The following is a 22,722-nucleotide window of genomic DNA, read 5'->3' on the forward strand; positions in this document are numbered from 1 at the left end:
GGTTTTTTTTGACAAGGCAATTGGGGTTAAGTGACTTGCCCAAGGTCACACAGCTAGTATGTCAAGTGTCTGAGGTCACATTTGAACTCAGGTCCTCCTGACTCCAGGGCCAGGGCTCTATTCACTGTGCCACCTATCTGCCCCAAAGATGAGTCTTCTTAAATCCATGCCCAATACTCCACCCACAGTGCCACCAAACTGACTCTAATGAATCAAATATTTGTAGTAAAATAATAAACACAAAAGGATCTACCCTTTCAGTCAATTAAGTCATTTTGAAGATGTGATTTTCTGTGGACTATATCTTGCAAAATATTATTTATTCCCTTTTAATAGACTCACTAAAGATACTATGTATATACATATATATCGAATTCATAACATATTTTACAAATGAGAAATTTTTTGTTTTAAAATTACATATATACATACAAATGTATAAGTATACATACATTTTTATGTGTGTGTGTGTACATGTACGTGTATATGTATGTATCTTCCCCATCTGAAACCTTTTAGCTGCCATTTTCTTTCAATATGGTAGACCACATTATGATTCTAACTGAAGGTCATAGTATTATAGAATTAGAGGTAGCTATGGGAACCCAGGGATGATCATGCACTTTTGATGTGCCCTAGGTATTCTTTGGATAATTATACATAGCAAACTTTTTTTCCCAAATAAGTCAACTACTTAAAAAATTATCTTGAAAAAAGCAGATAAACATGACTAATGAAATGGAAGAGTTGAAATGGTGGCCTTACATTACTTGGTCCATCAAGATTTGTCCTCATTTCTACTAATTTCCACTTTTAGAATAAAAGCATTTCTCCATATTCAGACTTTTCACAGAAAAAAAACTACTTTCCATTCAAAATGTATCTCTTCTATTTCCTCCCCTCTCCCACTTGTTTAGTGAGACTTCAAATGACACAGGCACAGCAACACAGCTTTGGGAGAGAAATGAACTATTTCCACCTTCTTGATCACAATCTGGATGTCAGCAGTCAATGCTACAGAATAGAAATTCCTGGGTCAAAACAGCATAGGCCAATAACACAAAATAGGGCTGAGATAAAGTTAGAGAAGAAGGTTAATATTGTCAAGGAAAACCCACATTTTAACAGGAAGGTGTCTGATGAAAATGAGATTAGAAAGGCAATGCTATCTTGCTGCTTTTGGGGAAGGGGAGAGAAAATTATATGCTCTCCCAATGTTTTTTTTATTTTTTTTAAATTATTGCCTCTCCCAAAAACCAAACTCACCCCATGCAAACGTGAGGAGATTCAAAATGGTAGAAGGCTAGATCGTGCCTACAGGGTTCTCTCCTGCCTAATGAAGAAACCACAAACACCTTTCCTGGCATTCAAGTTCTTCCAAAATCTAGCACCAAGTTAAAAAAAATGTTTATTTAGTGGCTATCTATGTACAGTTAAATCATTTTAGAGAATTGTCTAGGGAACTGAGAGATTTTGCAAAGTGACGAGGTTCAAATGACTAGATTGGCTTGAACCTTGGACTTTCCATAAAAGCACCTCTCTGCCATGATGCCTTTCTCTTTGCACAGATTTGGTTCTTCATAATATTTGGAGGAAGGGGAGAGGGAACACTGAATTTTTTGCATGAGCAGTTTCCCCAGAATGAAAAAAACAATGGGACTGATAAAATGGAATCAGAGAATTCTAATTTGAAGGGATCATAGCAACCAGCCTCTCAGGTGGTGAATTACAGCATCCATCCTACTCTTGAATACTTTCATGAGCCAAGAGGTCATTTTCCATTTGGGTCAACATATTCTATTGTGGATCATTTTAAAAATTCCTTTTTCATTAGTATGAACTTGGGAAACTTGAGCAAAAAAGAACAGAAAAAGAGGCCCTCATGAGGAATTTCTACCATGTAGAACTTGTTGTGTTTTTTTAACATATATATTTCAAATGTAACATGGTATTTCTAGCACTGCCTTACTTGTCTCTATCCATTTCTAAACTTTCTCCTGCCCTTATGATTTCTTAAATGAATCATTGACATTTATGAGGTCCCATTTTTTTAGTATCAGCATCAGTACTTCCTTTCCCCTCCATAAATAAAATGCCTCCCTTACAGAAAAATACAGTCACAAAAAACAAATGGTTGATTTGTTTTGTGCACCATGGGAAATTTCTAATTGTTACAAAACTATTTCCTATGGTGAGAAAAACTTTTGTCCAAGTAAAACGATTCGATTTGATGCTATATTTGATACTTTTGACTCTCTGAGGGATCAGTGATCTCATTAATCTGTCTTTTGCCTCTTTTTGTAGCCCCAGAGCTTAGCACAGAGCCTGGTACAGAGTACATGCTTAATAAATATTTACTGAATGAATGAATGGGCACTTCTTCCAATGGCAGTGTCTCAACCCATCCATGCCTTTTCATCATATGCAACTTTTCTATGTCTTACATAAATTCTTCACAGAGAGTTCTATTCAACATGCCAGGGGCCTTAATTTAGATCTGTTAACTCAGCACTGGGTAGTTTGAAGGACCACATCATCATCCCACATCCATTTCTGGTTATACTTCTGTCTAGTGATGTCCTGTATGCCAGTGGTTCAAATATAAATTTTGTTACCTTTGGTTAGCCACATCCCTTCTCTGGAGCTCTGTTTTCTCATCTACAATGGGGTTGTTGGGTTGCTTTTTCAGTTGTGTCTGACTCATCATAACCCCATTTAGAGTCTTCTTGGCAAAAATACTGGAGTGGCTTGCCATTTTCTTCTCCAGCTCATTTTACAGGTGAAGAAACTGAGGCAAATAGGGTTAAGTGACTTTCTCAGGTCACACAGCTACTAAGAGTGCAAGGTCATATTTGAAATCAGGTCTTCCTGACTCCAGATCCATCACTAGTATATTTACCAAGAAAACCCCAACTGAGGTCATGAAGAGACAGACATGACTGAAATGATTGAACAATCACATTTTTTTTTTTACCTCCAGTTTCATAGGTACTAACAATCTACCCAGGTTAAGAACTCCTGGACTTAATGGCATCCAAGCTTCAACTAATTCTAGATCTTATAAACCACATGAACTTTTCTGAGGGATAATTCAATACTCTGAAAAGTAGAGGCAGTTTACAAATGTAAATTATTATATAAAGAAAAATGAAGCAACTTCTACTCCAAATGCCTGCTACTCAAGGCCTAATCAGTACACTATTCAGCAGCAATAATACACCTTCAGTTTTGGTCATTCCTGTTAAGACATGATAATAGGTAAAGGGTAAGTGCTGCATACAGACAAGTAAGACTACTTCACACGTGTCTCCCCCAAATTGACCTCTAAGACTTTCTTTTCATATTCAGACCTGAAATGTAATATCTCCAACATGACAACATATCATTTCCAGGATCAAAATGTGATTCTGGTCTATTGCTTTTGTCTCTGTTTCTGCTGTTAGGAGCTGAATCTGTGCCACTGGTACTCAGATAATTTCTCTATTGTTATATTCTGACCCCTTCCATTGTTTAAATATTGTATTTTGAAAATAGCCCAAAGGAAGATTAAAATATCCCAAGTGTGTGTAGCATACTAGACAGAACTTCAATCGAGTACTAGATTTTTAAAAATATATATATATATATGTAGAATGTCCTTATTGTTGCATTAATAAACTAGTTGACATGTAGTTCTTAAGGGAAAGATGAGTCAAGCCAACAATTTGAATTTCTATTCTTTAAAATGGTGGAGAAATGCCTGTGTTGACTTTAGGGCCATGGGATGCGTTTCTTCTCTAAAAGGGCAGAATAAGATAGCAGCAGCTGCTAAGATAGCTCACCACTTTCTAAATACTTATCAGTATCACCTGGGGTCCTGAAGGGTGGGGGATTACTCTGCTTTTATCTTTGTGTCTCTCAGCACCTGCCAGGGTCCCTGACACAGAGGTGCTTACTAAATTCTCACTGAATGAACTCCTAAGAGCTCACTTTTCTAGAGCCTCCCAGAGTTAATAATGCATTCCCGTCACAATGCCCCTGTGTGCTAAGTAGCACAGATTATAGTATCAACGTGGGATAATTAAGAATACTGAGACTGATAGAGGTCAAGAAGTTTAACCTTTTAGAAGCAGGGCTCAGTTTATCTTGTTCTTTGTATATCTAAGTATAGTCCCTGGCACACAGTAGGCAGATGCCTACTGAATTGAACTGGAATTTACTTTTGTGAGTTCACGTCTTTTTTCTCTTTGCATTTCACATCACTGCTTCTCCATGGGAAGCTGTTCTTATTAGTGTATACATTTTAGAATATTCTACATATAAAATGTTCTCTATAATATCCAGTACCTCCTACTTGGATCAGATAAGACACAATGCCGACATACAACATATGCAGCTTTTCCAAAGCTTTTTGATTTTGCAAATTTAGGTAACCAGCTTCCTCTGTAATCTTAATTTTATTGGTCTCATAAATGCAGAACTCAAAAAGGTTCAGTTCACTACCTAAATTTAATTCAATTACACTTTTGAGATTCCATTATAAAATGTTACAGTTCAAATTCACCCACTGGTAACCACAGTGGGAGCTGTGTTTGGCAAGGATTGTATTAAACGTCAGCTCTCCTGTCATAAAATCAAAGAAAAAAGGGTTTATCAGAGCTGAGGAGCACCTCCATTTAGAAAATAAACTTGATAGTTTGCAATAAGTCAGTGAACCATTTGTTCCCACATCTCTTAAGCCGTCAGTAACTTTTACCGCCTGTCTTTGGGAGATATACATCATCTAGCAATACCCCAATCCATTACATATTTTCCTGTGGCAGATTATTTTGAAAAGTTCTATCACAACATCTCCTAAGATATGTACTGGAACAAAAAAAAAAAACCTTTCTAACAATAACAGAATCACAGAAAATTGGAGCCAGAAGGAAGCTCAGAAATCTTTTAGTTGACTTGCCTTTCTTATTTTGTGGATCGGGAAACTAGGGCCCAGAGACAGAAAATAACTTGACCCAGGTCAGGTTAATGGAGCAGTCAAGATGGCATCCAAGGTCTCCTGGTTCACCATTCAGTGATTTCTCTATTGAAAATAAAGGAAAATGCCAAGAAAACTAGCTCTTTGTGGGATGTATAAAATCAAATGTAAAATGGGGCTGAGGTTGACTCGTTGGTCTTTAGTGTTTCTCATAGTTCCAAATTCTATTATCTTGTGAATCTACGCATCCAAGTCAACAAGCAAATATCTAAGGTCTCCAAGGTCCCAGGGATAGGAAAACAAAGTGAAAATTCATCTGTAAATTTGATAAAGACATATTCATTAAAGCATTGTTGGATGAGTTGTGCATTAGTCCAGCTGTTCTGAAAAGTAATTTATAATCATGCAAATAAAGTGGGTAAAATGTTCATTTACTTTGATCCAGAGATTGCACTATCAGGCATATACCCTAAGGAAGTCACTGATAAAAAGAAAGACTCCATACACACTAAAATATAGCAGCATTCTTTGTGGTTACAAAAAACTTAAAAAACAAACTAGAAGACTATTGATTGAGGAATAAGCTAAACAAATTCTGACACATGAATATTGTCATTCTGTGAGAAGCAATGAATATGATGAATGCTGAGAAGCACTGGAAGATTTTTATGAACTGATGCAAAATGAAGTAAATGGAGTCAAGGAAACAATACAAATAAAGACTTGTTTAGTTGTTGTTTAGTCATGACTGATTCTTTTTGACCCAATCTGGGGTTTTCTTGGCAAAGATAACAAATCGGTTCAGCATTTCCTTCTCCAGCTCATTTTACAGATGAGGAAACTGAACCAAAAAGGGTTAAGTGACTTGCCCAGGGTCACATAGCTAGTGAGTGTCTGATGTCAGATTGGAATTCAGAAAGATGAGTCTTCCTGACTCCAGGGCTGGCATTCTATTCATTGTGCCACCTAGCTGCCCCACATAAAGACTAAAACAAAGTAAATATAAAGATCATCTACCAAATAATTAAAAATTAATGTTGCAAGATTATAAAAACAAAAATGGCCCCCCAAAAGAGGTATGAGAAAACACTCCTCCTTCCCACCATACTCCTTGGAAGAGCTACCAGGGTCCACTGTTGTGAAACACTGCATATATTATATTTCTTTGACATATTGATTGGTTTTGCCAATTTTTTTATTCATTCTCTTTTTCTTTAAAAAATAAAACACCTATAGGACAAAGAATGCTTCTCTGGGAGAGGCACGGGGTAGAAGAGAGGAAGAAATATAGGTGATATAAAAACAAAAGATAGCAATAATCATTTATTTAAAAAGGAAAACAGTAGCTGCTCTGAAGGAGACTGGATGAGACCTGTAATGAGGGCTTGACTGAAGCTGGTAGTGATGTAAGTGGAAGGAAAGGGTCAGATGCAATAGATGTTCTGGAGATAGGCTAGACAAGACCTAGTAACCAACCGTTAGTGAGGGACAAGGACAAGGGAACGAACAAGAATGATTTTGATGCTGTGTTTCAGAGTGACTAGAAAGATAGTGCTACCCATAACAAGAACAGGCGTGTTTCAAGGAGGAACCCATCTGGGGGTAAAATACTGAGATTTCTGTTGGTCATAATGAATGTGAAATGCATGTAGATCACTGTGGGTCACAAGTACTGGATGATATAGGACTAGAGCTCAGGAGAGAAATTAGGTTTGGCAGTCATCAGCATTAAGATAAATGAACCCATGGTAGCCAATGAGTTCTTAAAAAGGGAGGCTCTGGAGATCAGAGAAGAGGGCCAAGTATAGAACCTTGGAAGACATTCATATGGGAACCTACCCACTATTTCTAATGTTGTTTCCATAGAGAACAAAATTAAGGAACCCATGATTCCTTTCCCTGCCAAGAGATTTCATCCTCATCAAATTTCTCATAGTATTTCACTTAAACTCTGAATTTATCTCATTCAGCCCTAGACATTTTCCTCTTTCCATGATCATTCCTACCTCGGAGAGCAGAGCCCATGTCATATCAGTCTTTGTTTGGCAGAGTGCCTTGCATGAAGTACGCACTTAGCATAATAGATTTAGAACTTCAAAGGACCTTAGAGATCATCTAACCCAATCTCTTCATTTTATAGGCTGACAAAAGTAAGGCCCAGAGAACTTAGATGATTTCCCCAAGACAGTAAAAGGCAAACTTAAGGACAGGAAATGATTTTCCTTCTGTCTTCCATAGTCCCATTTCTTAGTAAAATGCACTAACATATCAGGGATTTAATAAATGCTTTCTGAATTGGATTAGACACAGTAAACTTTCAGAGCAAAGCCAGGATTTGAACCCTGAGTCTGAATTCAATTCCAGAGTAATCAAAGCTGGTTGAAATAAAATGAATTGTTACTACATACAACTGACTTACAAAGTTATAGAATGTGTCCTCTAAGTTGAAGATTGAAGCCCCATGTTATGCCAAGCACTATCACATTTTTAGAAACCCAACTGTGCTCTTTCTACATTTAAAGATCTTTTGTTTGACATTGTTAATTGCTGTCATGGTTGGCATCCCTTATTCTAACTCAAACACTAAACTCTAAAGCTGAGGGACCAACTTTAGACAGTCATGCTGACAGTCCCTGAGAAATGTCTGGTACAACAAATTATACTCTTAGTTTTACCTTTGTCTTTTCTTGTCCTCTTATGGTCAAAAGTGCCTTCAACTGTGTTTTATTCTAGAAAAATGAAATAAAAATGGGGAAACAAAGACTTATAAATATATATATTTTGGTACATGAAATCTTAGACACATAACTATAGAATGTTAGGTCAGGAAGGGAACTTAGGCCATAAAACATATGGTGTCAGAGGTAGTAGGTACCTAAGGGAAATAGTGTGGGGAATTGTTGCTTTTTGAATCATAGGACCTGGGTTCAAATTTGGACTTTGACAATTACCTATGTGACCTTAGGCCAGCTTTCTCACCTAGTTTTCTTACTGGTAAAATGATGGGGTTTGATCAGGTAATATGATAATTGATTTAGAAGCAAAAAGGAACTTAAGAGTTCATCTAGTCTAATCCTCTCATTTAAGAGATGAGAAACTGAGATAGAAAGAAGTTAAGTAACTTGCCCAGGATCACACAGGTTGTAAGTACCAAAACCTGAATTCAAACTCAGCTTTTCTGATTCAAATCTAGCACTATGTCTACTATGCCAAGATTTTTTTCTAATAGCTATAGAACATAGGTTCCTAAAGAAGGCAATACCTCCCCCTGGAGGGCAGTAGTAGCTTCAGGTGCAATTGCGGGGGGCACTGTATAAAAATAAAGGGGCAGTGGAAGCATAAGAAAAGAAGAGAAAAAAAATTTCGAAAAACCATTAGTACATGTTTTATCTGTTGTATACCAGAATTAAAGTCATAGTGATTATTTTCCAAATAAACATACAAAATGCAAGTTATAATCTATCAGTGGTTAAGTCTGCTGCTGACAGGCCTTAACAAGCAAGTGTTGGCAAGAAAGTGTGTCACACATTATTGGGAAGTCCAGTATGCATTGGCAGGAATATGTGCTTGTAATGACTTGTTTACAGCACAATACTATATGGTTACATGTCACAATATCATATTGTCAAAATTTCAATGCAGGAAAAAACCCACAAATGAACAGAAAATTATTAAATTTAAGATGCATCACTTAAAATATATATATTTTATATTTTTTGAAATGACACACATTTAAAAAAATGTTAAAGGGTTAAAGAAAGCCGATTTCCAGGTAAGGGGTACTGAGTAATTTCTTATTTTTTTGAAAACAAGTCTGGGAACCTCTACTCTAGATCGATGACCTTATAAACAAAGAATATAGAATTTAAAAGTTATTTTAGAAGGAAACTTAAAACACAAAATGTCAGAACAGGAAGGTCCCTTGGAATCAAGAATTTTAGTTATGATAGGGACATTAGTCATCATCCATTCCAACTTCTTCATCTAGGAGGCATAGTGGATATACAGTGCTGGGCCTGAAGTTGGAAAAACTTGAGCTCAAAACTGGCCTCAAACACTTACTAGCTGTGTGTCCTGGGAAAATCATCTTTTTATCTTTCTACCTCAGTTTTCTCAACTATAAAATGGGCATGATAATAGAACCTACCTCCCAACCATTTTTACAATCCAATGAGATATCTACAAAGTATTTAGCACAGCACCCTGGCAAATAGTAGGTGCTATGTAAAAATCCTAGCCATTATTATCATTATTGCATAGAAAAAGAATCCAAGTTTCCTTCAGTGCATCCCAGCCCAAAAGCATTCTGAATCTATTATACAAAATGAGGCAACAAATGAATGGGAAAAGGTCAGCATTCGACCTGCATGTTGATAGGATTAATTATTACTTTTATCAACCAATTTTTTTTTCTGCTCACTAAACTCCACTCTGACTTAAAAAAAAAATTCTAACTCAAGGCAAAATGCCAGAAATTTCCAGACGACAGCATCCTTCCTCCTAGGTACAAAAGCCCACATGGCATACAAGATCATCCCCACATTAATAATTAATAGGTACATCAACCACAACTGATGATGGCTTGCAATTAAATCTTGGGATTTTTTAGCTTTAAGCAAAACCCTTGGATTTGGGGTCTGATGCCTTGGGGGACAAAATGCTGAAAAGCAGCTTAGTTTTGCTTCTTTGTTTCAAATATTTGATTCTGCAATTGCATAAAACCAAAGAAGATAAAAAAGACAGAGAAATCCAGAGCTTCTGGGCAGCATTATATAGGAAATGACAATATACTCAGGACCAGAGGACCTCAATTTAAATTCCAATTCTTCCTACCCTTGTGAACTCAAGACAAGTTCCTTGAGCTCTTCTCTAGAATAAGGGGAGAGGGTGCAAATTTTATAATCTTTTTGGTTCCTTCCAGTTCTAAGTCATAGCTTCCTACAAACAAGGAGTCATTTTGAAAGGAGCAGAAATTGCCCAATTCAAGAGGACAACTAAGCTTTTTTAATTAATGAGAATATTTGACAGGTTATCTTGTACCTAAGAAGCAGTGGATGCCAGAGCTTGACGATACCTTCAAGAGAGGGATCTATCCAGTCTTTGTTTTATGGATGAGAATCCAAGGTCCAGAAAGGGGAAGGGGTTGTCTATGACTACAAAGCTGGTTGGGAATCAGAACCTCAGATTCCAAATCCAGGTCTATTTCTGAAACTGTGACAAAAATGTCACTAGTAGGCAACTAGAAAGTGATCATTGCCTCAAAGCATCCCATGATTGAGGGAGGCTTGGATCAAAATCAGAGATGTGGGTTCTAGTCCAAACTCACCCTGTGATGGAGGGAAGTTTGGATCAAATTCAGAGATGTGGATTCTAGTTCCAACTCCAACTGGGCAAGACAGCATATGGAATGGGAGGGCTTTGGACATGCAATAAGAAAAAAAACCCAACTCAATCATTTATCAGCTTTTATGGATGCCCATAAATCGTATAACCTTGTTGATGATCTTCTTTATTATTTGGAGGGCAATTGGGATTAAGTGACTTGCTCAAGGTCACACGGCTAGTTTTTGTGTTAAGTGTCTGAGGCCGGATTTGAACTCAGGTCCTCCTGACTCCGGGGCCGGTGCTCTATTCACTGTGCCACCTAGCCGCCCCCGATCTTCTTTTTGCTAACCCACAAAATCAGGATGATATTGCCTAGATTAGCTATCTCACAGGGTAGGCTGTTATTTGGAAAATCAAGTGAGAAAATATTAAAAAAACATGCTGAAGAAAATGAAAAGTTACACAAATGCCAAGAACCACTGTTCTCATTATTGAAACATTTTCGGAATCTCTCTATAGGCCCTTTAAAACCACTCAATTTTATTCAATCCAGGTGAACAATCTATTAATGCCTACTATTTGTAAGGCACAAGAGGCCGTTAGTCATCTTCAAAAACAAAGAATAAACAACAACAATAACAATCATAAGACAAAATGAAAAATTTCAAATGGAAATACCAGCAATAGACTCTGAAAGGTCAGCTGGGCAGGGAGACTCAGAATCTGGCTGTCTCTGACTTCTTTGGCCTTCAGTAGGGCACGATAGCTTACTGCGTAAAAATCACCAGCTGTTGAACAAAGAACCCAAAAGAAAGACCATTAGAATCACTGCACATACAATGAGTTGTCCAGTTCTCACTCTAGGTCCTCAAATATTCAAATCCATCATTGTTCTGTGAATATGGATCAGTCAAAGGGCCACACTGGAGGACCTACTGGGCCATGTGCAGCCTCGAGGCTGCAGGTTCCCCACATCTGGTGTAAGGGGTCATTAACTTGGTTTTTAAGGAATATTTTAATAACTGTACTTCAATATAAACTTATTTAACTTGAAATACTATGTATGTTATTTTAAGCAATTATAATTATTCTGAACAGGGGGTCCATAGATTTTAGTAGACAGCCAAAAGAGGTCCATGATACCAAAAAGTTTTAAACTCCAAGTACAACAGATAGAGATGTGCATTTGGCGTTAGAGGAAATGGGCTCAAATTTTAGCGCCATTTGGGCAAGTCACTTAAAATTCTTCTGGGTCTCAGTTTCCTCATCAATAAAATGAGGTTAACCTAGTTGATCTCTAAAGTCCCGTCTAAAACTATGATTTTATCATGAGGTCTATTATCCTAAATCTAAATCCCATTATCTGTGACTCCTGGTCCAGAGAGCCATTATTATTTATAAAGTGTCAATATATGAATACTACAATAGACCCCTAACATTGACCTCCAGTTGAGTCCTTTTATACTTTTCCTCACTATGAATAAGAAAGAACATCCAGTCACCTAGCAAGTTTTCAGCAGTCACTGCCAAACCACAGAATGGTTTCAATTTGCCAAACCAAATGAATTGTGTTAGTTGAATTTGTCTTATCAGATGAGTTTTTTTTAAGAACCTCCATGTTATGCTACGGGCTGAGTCCCAACTCTTCTTTGCCAAAGATTTCAGTCCCTAACCTGAAAACCAATAAAGCCTCCTTTACCCCCAGACTCTAGTCTATTTATGACCAAGAATGCTGCTTATGATCTGCATGACTTTGGACAAACCACTTAACTAACACTCTGAGGCTCACCTTCCTCAGTTGTAAAATTTTGATAATAAATCTGTTCTCTAATTCACAGAGTAGTTATGAAAAATCAAAAGACATAATGTACATAAATTGCTTTTTACACTAGAATGTTGATATGTGATTGTTGGCTATCAAAAAGGATTATTACCACCAAATGAGGCATTCGTGAGTGCATGTGCATTTATAAATTTTTTTTAAGTTGGTAAAAAAAAGTTTTGATATTTTCATTACATTCAGGGATGAATTTTTTAAGTTTTGCAAAACAAATTTAAAGCTGTTTTAATTTACCTTATTTCCTCTGGTTTGCTATAAAAACTGCCACAATTTGTGGCAAGTGGGCCATTTTAAAAGATTCTTCCAAAAATGGAAACTAGAGAAACTTAGAAGATTGTGTTAAACTATTTTACCAATATAATCTTTATCAAACATTCAAATTTATTTAGCTTTTTCTCAGTAAGAAATTATTTTTTTAGGGGCGGCCAGGTAGCACAGCGAGTAAGAGCACCGGCTCCAGTGTCAGGATTGACCTGGAGATCGAATCCCGGGCTCAGACACTTAGCACCCACCCAGAAACACCTGGCCATGTAACCTTGAGCAAGTTACTTAACCCCAATTGCTTAGGGGCGGCCAGGAGGCTCAGCGAGTAAGAGCACCGGCTCCAGTGTCAGGATTGACCTGGAGATCGAATCCGGGCTCAGACACTCAGCACCACACTGAAAAAACTGGCCGTGTAACCTTGAGCAAGTTACTTAACCCTGATTGCTAAAAAAAAAGAAATTATTTTTTTTCTATTCCCATAGTCAGCAGAACTTCTGACCAGATTGTAAAGTATTTTCTGTGATGATAAAGTGGACCATTTGTATACATATAGTTGATGTACATAGAATTTAGAGATGGAAGGAGCCTTAAGGATAGAATCCAACTTCCTTCAGTTTCCATAAGAGGACACTGACATGATGAGGAAAGACAAGGGAAGGAACATATTCAAAGTCACAGAGGTAGTATCAAAGTCATTATCTGAATCCTGATTTTTGACACTAAATCCAATCCTCATTCAATAACAATACATGGATTTAGCTCAGAAGAAACTTCAAATAAATGGAATACACAGAAAATGGAATGATTATCAACTATAAGAGGGAAAAATTCTTGCTGTTGAAATATACAGCTGTCACAAGGCTAGAAGAGATAACTAATACATTTGGTGAAGAGACAGACTATTGGGTTAAATCTAATATGAGGACATTTAATAGAGAAAAATGTCAAATCTTATACTTAGGCTCAAAAAATCAACTTCACAAACATCACACAAAAGACACATGGCAGTGCACCAAAATAAAAAATGATGATTTTAATGAACTTCAAACTCAAATTTAATCAATAATATGACACTGCAGCCATGAAAGCTCACACAATTTAAGACTGTATTAAGAAAAAAAAAATAGTATCCATAATAAAGAAGTGATAGTTCTATACTTTGTCCTAAACAAACTATTTCTTTCAATCCATCTCTTATTTTATTGTTGTAGGGAGAAGGAATTTCCTCTATCAGTGTTGATTAGTGTTTAGCTAATTCAGAATTAACCTGATATCTTTCTGGAGGAACTGAGCATCAGTTGAGATGCTTGGCATCTGATAATGCCTCAGGGTCAGAATTATGAACTTTGAACAAAAGCTGGATAACCATTTGCCAGGGATGCTACAGAAGGAATTCATGCTTCAGGCATAAACTAGATTGGATGAGTTTAGAATTCCTTTCATTCCTGGAAAGTAATCATTTATTTTCACTTTGTGCTAATAATCTATATTGTCTACATATACAGGGGTAGGAGAGGATAGGGATGACAAGTTGAATTCTGGTATTTCTAAATTTTTTCTTTTAGTTAAATCCCTAATATGTTTTATTTCCAACCTACTTTTCTGGCTCTAGTTCATAAAACTAACCCTCACATACTTCAAATTTGAGCCAAAATACCCTACTCACTGTTTTCCAGACATTTTTAAAGATATTTTTTGCTTCTGTTTTTGAATTTTATTTAATTCTGAACTTAACACCAAATAAAATGAGCATTTTCATGTAGTACGTGGTAGAATTGAAACAGGGTTGTAAATGAAATTATGAATCTCCATTATGTACAGTTTGCTTTTCTTTTTAGGTATATAATTAAATGTGTTACTTCCAAAGCTGTCCTGGTTATCTGTGATTCCTTCTGGCCACCCTTCTGGTCTTTTTATGTGCATTTGTTAAAAATTCTTCAATGATTCTCCTTCTTCTTGTTCTCTCTCTCTCTCTCTCTCTCTCTCTCTCTCTCTCTCTCTCTGTCTCTCTCTGTCTCTGTCTGTCTCTCTCTCTGTCTCTCTCTCTGTCTCTCTCTCTCTCTGTCTCTCTCTCTGTCTCTCTCTCTCTTTCTCTCTTTCTCTCTCTCTCTCTGCAGTTCTATCCCTAGTTCTCCTTCTTTCCCATTGATTCCTCAAGGAAAAAAAAACCTTGAAAGAAATATGCATATCCAAACAAAACAAATTCTTATTTGGCAGTACCTAATTTTACATACCAAGTCTATTACCTCTTTATCAGGAGATGTGGTATGCTGGATCGTCAGTCTCTTGGATTCATGTTTGGTCACTATACTGATCAGAGTTGTTATGTCCTTCAAATCTCTTAGATGCATCATAGGTTTTGTTGTTACTTCATCTAAAATGACCTTTCTCCCCATCTTTTTGCTCATTTAGTCCATATGTGCACAAACAACTATGGAGACTTTGCTCAATATGACAGCTCTTGCACAAAGCATACGTGATGCTTCAGCCCAAAAGGGATCACTCCATTGTTTGATTCCCACAGGGCTTTCTCTTCGTTTCTCTTCTCTTCATTCCTACTTAATTATCTAGGAATATGTCTTATCTCCTCTATCAGACTGAAAATTTCTTGAGGTCATGGATTTTGTTTTCTTTCCAGTGCTTACTATTCATATCATCAGTATGATGTCATATGAATATACCACTATATAATAACTAAAGGACAATTAGGTGATGGAGTGGATAGCATGCCAAGCCTAGAGTCAGGAAGATTCATCTTCCTGAGTTCAAATCTGGCCTCAGACACTAGCTGTGTGACCCTGGCAACTCATTTAACCCTGTTTGCTTTGGTTTTCTTATCTGTAAAATAAGCTGGAGAAGGAAATGGCAAACCACTCCAGTATCACTGCCAAGAAAATCCCAAATGGGGTCATAAACATCAGAACATGACTGAATCAGCTCAACAAAAACAACTATATAAACACACACACAATAGTCTATAGACTATAGTCTTAGAAAGGGTATATAAATAATATATAATATATAATAATCATATATATTATACATATATTATATATGTAAATATACATATATACACTGTAGTCTGAGAGTGTCTACATATAACAATGTAATATAAGAATATGATATATATGACTACTATATACATATATACAGTATTCACATATACTTTATAGTCTTAGAGAATGGTCTCAGGGCATTGAGAGGTTAAGTGACTTATCCGTGGTCACAGAGCCAGTACAAACTCTAGCTTGAGATCCTTAACAGGGCTTAAACCCAGTTATACATTATTCCAATGCTGGCTCTCTGTACTGCACTTCAGTATCATTATTATAAAGCCACAAGACTAAATGAATGAACATATTAGATAGAGATATTCTAATTAGTTTCCACTCTCTTAAAAAATTATAGGGGGATGGCTCTTAAAAGGTGGAGGGCTCTCTACACAATGCACTCATGGGATCATAGAGTATCAGAACTAGAAAGGACTTCAGAGGTCATCTAGTTCAACTCCCTCAGTCAACAGCAAAAAAATAAATCTAATAAAAAGAAGCAAACAGAAAATAAATGAGTTCCCTAAGTCACATTGTAAGTAAGCCAGAGGCAGCATATGAACCCAGGTCCTCGAACTCCAGAGCCAATCAGTACTTATTTTTCTCTTCTACACTGTCTCCCTCTTTAATTAATGATGTTTTAGTCAATTAGGGATTTACTGCATCAATTAATCACACATGAGAGTTACCTTGGAGAAATTTCTTTCTGAATACCTGAAACCCTTCTGAAGTCTTATTTCCAGAGGATTCCAGAACAGTGAGGCCTGTAATATTGTCCAGCAAGACAAGATCAGAGAGGTTGGCTGCAGATGATGTCTTGGTATTGTTAACGAGCAGTCTCACAGAGGCAGTCTCAGGCTCACTCTGCTGGGACACCTATGGTAAAGAGAAAGAGAAATCAATGCAGTGTTTCCCACCAAGAGGCATGCTTGGTAAAATGTGTTAAGATTCACTTGCAGAAGTGAAATCTTCAGGAAGGAGGGTGTTGTGGTGTTTTCAGCATTCCGATGTTTTGTCAGGCTCCGTTTGATTTTAAACTCCCGAGGAGATTCAGAACTCAAGCATGTCGAGCTGTTGCTTGGAGACACTGGGATCGAAAACCTCTATTTTGAAATATAGTACAACAGTTTTTGCAGAGATATGTTAGCTGTGAGTGCAATTAGGAATCCATGAACCTGAGCTACAGCCTGGTAGAGAAGCTGCAAAGTGCAATATTGTAGTCAGAGTTTGGCAGAATGAAAATCAGCATTGGTACAAGGAGTCCACGATTAAGATGAGATCTTTTTCGTAAATTATGAAGTTCTGTTATCATTTCATTTGTCATTTGAAGATCTCCACAAACACATATTTCATACACTGTCTCTCCATTATATTCAGAAAAGAAGGATGACATCTCATTATAATGGAAAGAGCTCTGGACAGAGTCAGACAAGTTGCTGTTGTGCAGTCATGTCCAATTCTTTGTGACCCCATTTGGGGTTTTCTTGGCAAAGATATTGCAGTGGTTTGCTTCCAAATGCCTTCCAAGAGAAAATTTCATTTACAGGACTTTACAAATATCTTTATAAAGAAAACCTATATTAGGGGAGTCACCTCATCAGAAATCAATAAAAATGACTGTTTTCCAGGAAGATGACTGATTAAAAACTTGAAGGTTGTTTTCCAGCCAAGAGACAAGAAAATGCCCATATGGCTAACTTGTCTGTTGCTAACAAAGCATCTGTTAATCTATATTTAAAATATTTTTAAAAGACAGGAAAGATAAAACACAAAATAAAATATTAATTAGATTTCTATATGGAAACTATCTTTCCTTTAAAGTACCTAAATGCAACTAATTTACACATATTACTACCCTCAGATTCTATTCTGATCATTCTGGAATTTTGAGGGAAGTTTTAATTTACCCTAAAACAAAAGGATCTCATAATAACAATCATAATTTTAAAAATGAGGAAAAGCACCTGGGTGAACATTAATAGGAGAAAAAGAAGCAACTTTATAATGGAAATATATTATGGACTGCCTGTCTTGGAGAAGGATACAGCTGAGAAGGGCTTAAAATAGGCGCAATTTTTTTGTTTTCTTTTATCTTTAAGAACTTATTGCAATCAAAGCATTAAGAGCCCTATTTATGTAGGAAATTTAGTTTTTTTCTCAACTTTCTATGTTGTCTTCTTTTATTAGAATATAATCTCCCAAAGGGTAGGGACTGTTGCTTGTAATTGCATCTCTAGTTCTTAGGACAGTGTAGCAAAGACTTTTCTTGTTGTTGATGTTCATTATTTCTTAGATATAAAGTCATATCTGGTCATATTTTAGTGAGTATATTTTATCATAATTTTTAATAGAATTTTAGATTTGGAAAACACCATAGAGATCATCATATTTAACCTCTGAACCAATTCAGGAATCCCTTCTATAACAAATCTGACAGATGGCCATCCAGTCACCGCTGCAATTTTTGAAAGCTTTTGATATAATTAAGACTTGGTGGGATGTGAGTTATGACTGGAACATGGCAGTATAAGGGAATAATTTATTCAATAGAAATATTTGGTGGAGAATAACTGGAGGGAAGAACAAATCAATGTTCTCTTAGATGTACAATACAGACTACTAAGGCAGGAAAAGAAAAGAAATATTTAGTTTAAGAAATAGGTTACAAACTTTGACGTATGATCTAGGAATGATGGGAAACCTCAAACATCTGTTAGACTTCTCTCACCTCCAGAAACTGAGATGATAAAATCCATGACTTGCCTGAATGCTGATTTCATTCTCCAATTGGTTAAAGAAGCAATGGCAGGAATCTATGGTTTTAGTTGAAATTTATCAACCCACTGAAAATCTGAAAAGATTAGAGAGAAACTAAGCTTTTCAATTGTGAAATGAATGCCCCATGCCAATGAAATTGTGAATGTTCCAAGTATTTACTATAAATGAATATTAAATCATTCACTGCTCCTGTGTTTGACTACATGTAGGTAACTAGAATTATCCATATTTAATACAAAAAATCAACATCATTTATTGGAATAAAATACAGTTTTCTTCTCAAATGGAGCCCGTACATGAAAACTTACCATTGCACATTTCTGGAAAACTATCCCATATTCAGAAGACACAGAAATACTGGAAACATCTTCATGCTTTAAAAAAAAAAACAAAGCACTCAGTGAAAGAAATCCATTCCAACCTACAGGCCCTTTATAAAACAGTGCTGTAGCATACTTAGATAAAAATGAAAAGCAATGAAATGAAGACAAATAAATTCCGAAAACAGAACGCCTGTTTTTTTCTGATGTTGACATTCTGGCTGGCTGATTTCAGAACCAGCTACTGAATTTAGACTAAGAAAGGACCTCAAAGATCATCTTACCCAAATACTTAATTTTACAAATGAGGAAACTGAGGCCCAGAGAGATAAAATAATGTAGTTAATGTCATTCACATAGTAAGTAGCAAAGTCATGATCTGAACCTAATTATCCTGAGAATGTTGTATGAGCAAGTCTCTAAGTCAAGAAGAGTTGGATTTAAGTCCTACCACTGACACATACTGGCTTTGAGCAAGTCATTTAAACTCGTATTTACAGACGATATTGTAAAACATTAAGTTACAGAGAAATGCCAAATATGAATTGGTAATGGGTATTTCGTCACCTAAGACTTCTCCATGCCAACGAATCACAGTTCCAATGCTTATCTATATAATAACTCTAAATCCAATGTTTTTTCCACTATGCCAGGATACTCTTAATATTTCCCTTGAATTTTAGATGCCTAAAATGTAATGATACCCGACTTCTCCAACTCCATTGTTCTGTTGAGAGAATTGGACAATGTCTATGTAGGCAATTTGGAAATTCTAAAATACCATATAATGAAAAAGATAAAATTAAACACAAAATGCATACATAGAAGGCTTTATTCAATGAAAAAAAAAACTTTGGGGAAGCATTTTGTCACCCTTAAAGCACCACCTAAATGGGAGCTACCATTATTATCGCCATAATCTCTATAAGAAATATATTTGCATACTTATGAGGCACACATAATAAATGTGCTATTTATCTATCTCTATGTATATATGTGTGTATGTAATATGCAAGGCTTGAAAAATATGTCCTATAAGAAATTTATTTTTGTTTTTGTGTGACTATAGAAATTGATTAAACATTTTCTTTATAAGAGGTCAATAATATGGAGGGAAAGGCACAGGTAGGTATTTTATACTTTCTAGATATATTACCCAGAGTAACTCACTTCCCTCTATAAGAATCAGTTTACCCACCTACAAAATAGGCCTAATAATATTTTATACTACCAACTTCTCAAAATTGTTGTGATGAAAGTGTTTTAAAAATATTAACATGGTGGACTGCTGTCATTGTTATTGTCGTCATTGACATTGTTGCTGGTTGTCTAACCTACCACCAATTGAGACGCGCTGAGACGTATACCCACAAATCCAAACTCAAACTTCCTCTGGCCCCAACTGATCTTCTGTCATTTTTCCCTAATTCTGGTCTTTCCCTATAGGCAAGGGAATCCACATATGATGACTTAGAAAATGCTCACAAGGCTTTGCACCTCTCTGCCTGGATGCATTCCCAGCTTAGTACAGTGGAAAACACACTGGATTTGGGGCTAAAAAATCTAGCTTCAAGTTCTGTTTATACAACATACTACCTGTTTTACTTTGGTCAACTCATTTAATGGCCCTGGGTCCCACTTTCCTCGGAATCACTGGGAAAATTGTGGTATATATGAATATGTCATATTATTGTGCAGTAAGAAATTATGAGACAGATAAAAAGAGACCTGGGAAGCTTTGCATGAATAGATACAAAATGAAATGAGCAGAACAATTTGTGTAATAATCAGAACACTTTAAAGAAAAACAACTTTAAAAGACATTAGGAATTTTGATCAATGCAATGGTCACTCTGACTCCACAGGATGAATATGAAATACTTCACACTTCTAGAAAGTGTGGAAAGAGACCAGAGGTGGGGAACTGGATATATTTTCTATGTACATGGTCAATTTGGATATTTGCTTTACATGGCTCTGCTAACTTATTATAAGGGAGCTGTTGTGTTTTGTTTTGTTTTTTAATAGGGGGAGAGAATTGGGAAGGAGAAGAGAACTAAGAATAGTAATGGAAGGAAGGAAGGAGCATTAATGCAGCATTTTAATGCACAAAAAAGAGCAGAAAGAAGATCAGAAGGAAATACAGACAAGCAAGAGAGTTTTAGGTAATGTGTCAAAGTCAGTGTATCCTTTAAAAGAAACAAAAACATACTGATGTAATGAAATTTGCAGCTTCATATACAGTATTATTGTTGAATCATATCAGATGTTTCATGATCCCATCTGGGGTTTTCTTGGTAGAAATACTAGAGCAGTTTGCCATTTCCTTCTCCAGCTCATTTTACAGATGAGGAAACTGAGGCAAATAGGGTTAAATGACTTGCTCAGGGTCACGCAGCTAGTAAGTGTCTGAGGCCAGATTTGAACTCAGGTCTTCTTGACTCCAGACCCAGCATTCTATCCATTGTACCATCTAGCTTCTCCCTTTATATACAATACTTTCTTTTTCCTATTCTATAAATACAGGAATATCCATGTTTGTTGGTATTTGATAAGTTCAGAATAACAAAATGAGAAATAGGAAAATATATTTAAATGGGGGAGGAAAGTAAGTAGGGTTGTCTCAAAGGCACTTTCTAGTTTTAACTCGTGCATCTGAGTCTTATGATATCATAGACATCAGCTTTCTCAGGTCCTGCCTCCAAAAGTTAACAACACAAGGCACCGTTCCTTACCTAACTGTCCCTTCCTATAACAGGTCATCATTTTACTCAAAATTTTCTCAGCATTAAGGGAAGATATCCATTGTACCCTACTAAGCATCCTTGATTCCTAGACATATAACTTACCTAAATTTTTCAAAATCATCAAGTTTAATACCTTGATTTTTGTTGTTGTTCTGTTGTTTTCAGTCACGTCTGACTCTGTGACTCTGGTGATTTTCTTGACAAAGATACCAGAATGGTTTGCCATTTCTTTCTCCAGCTCATTTTACAGAAGAGGAAACTGAGGCAAACAGGGTTAAGTGACTGGCCCAGGGTCACACAGCTAGTATGTGTCTGAGGCCACATTTGAACTCTGGTCTTCCTAACTCTGGCCTATAATGCTATCTAGCTACCCTCATTTTACAGAAGAGGAAACAGAGGCTCAGAGATTAGGAGTATGCTGCCTGAAGTCACACATTTATTAATGGCAGAATTAGGACTCACCCTGAGATCTGCTTACTTCCTCTACACCACTTCAGGAGCCCCAGGGACAGGAAACCCAGGAGGCCTCTCATGTTAGTACTGGAATGCCCTAATTGTCAGGCAGTATCTTCTTTACTGAGCTGAATCTGTCTTCCTATAATGCCACAAGACCCTCTGACATGTAAATACGCATCAAGTGTTATTAGAGGTTTGCCATAGATTGAATATTTTTATACTATATGAAAGTAGTGAAGTAATAATATCTATTTTTAATATGTCAAATGATTTACTGACCAGGTGGTGCATGATAGAAGAATCTCTTTTGAATAAAGTCTTCTTGGTCCATGAGCTTATTAGAGAAAACATTGAATGACTCCAAGGTTCATCAGAGGCTGCTGAAGTCAAGAGTAGGTCAACATCTTGAGTTCTTCTGTCATTTTCCATTCCAAGTGGCACTTCAGCTAAAATTTCAACCACACATGAGTCATAGAATGAATGAAAAGGATGTCATGGTAAACTCTGCAGTCAAGCACTGCAATAGCTGGAATTGTTGATAATAACAATGATTCATTTTCCTAGAGGGCTTCAAGTTTTTTCCAAAGTGCTTTTCCTACAACAACCCTTAAAGTTAAGGAATTTAAATGCTATTATCTCCATTTTTCTGAAGATGCTAAAGAGAACTCAGGTGACAGACATGCTCAGTTTCGTGGGTTGTAAATGGCAAAGCCATTCTAAAAAAGTCAATAAGATAATGATTGATCTTAGATTAAAGCCAGGATGATTAAGCCCCCTTCCCTAGGAGAAGGAAAGGAAAGATGCAGATAGAAAACTGTGACCTATTCATGACTGTTCTACTCAGAAAACCTTACATTGGTTCACTTGGTCACCCTTCTGTGCCTTAGTCACTAATATTTAGGTGACATTCATAACTGCTCAGTGGCCTCAGGTAATTAATTTGTCTGGGTTGTGGCTATATTTCAGCTTAATTTCCTCAAAAAAATAA

At 36.4% G+C, this 22,722-nt stretch overlaps 1 protein-coding gene across 2 annotated transcripts in view; it reads right to left on the reverse strand.

Moving 5' to 3' along the window:
• The window catches only part of EVC2 (EvC ciliary complex subunit 2), a 190,675-nt gene that overhangs the window by 146,376 nt on the left and 21,577 nt on the right, over positions 1 to 22,722 (reverse strand). The window contains exons 3-8 of one of the 2 annotated variants that reach the window (XM_069070014.1): positions 22,014 to 22,180; positions 18,520 to 18,585; positions 16,123 to 16,309; positions 10,958 to 11,067; positions 10,281 to 10,370; positions 7,630 to 7,683 (exon numbers count right to left, since the gene is read on the reverse strand). In XM_069070014.1, coding sequence (XP_068926115.1) covers positions 7,630 to 7,683; positions 10,281 to 10,370; positions 10,958 to 11,067; positions 16,123 to 16,309; positions 18,520 to 18,585; positions 22,014 to 22,180 — 674 coding nt within the window. The remainder of the gene's footprint in view (positions 1 to 7,629; positions 7,684 to 10,280; positions 10,371 to 10,957; positions 11,068 to 16,122; positions 16,310 to 18,519; positions 18,586 to 22,013; positions 22,181 to 22,722) is intronic. The other variant, XM_069070019.1, reaches the window with a different exon arrangement.

This window comes from Petaurus breviceps, unplaced genomic scaffold (genome assembly GCF_028583685.1).
Source record: "Petaurus breviceps papuanus isolate PSGF00001 unplaced genomic scaffold, PetGlider_PUasm1.0 140, whole genome shotgun sequence".
Taxonomy (NCBI): Eukaryota; Metazoa; Chordata; class Mammalia; order Diprotodontia; family Petauridae; genus Petaurus; species Petaurus breviceps.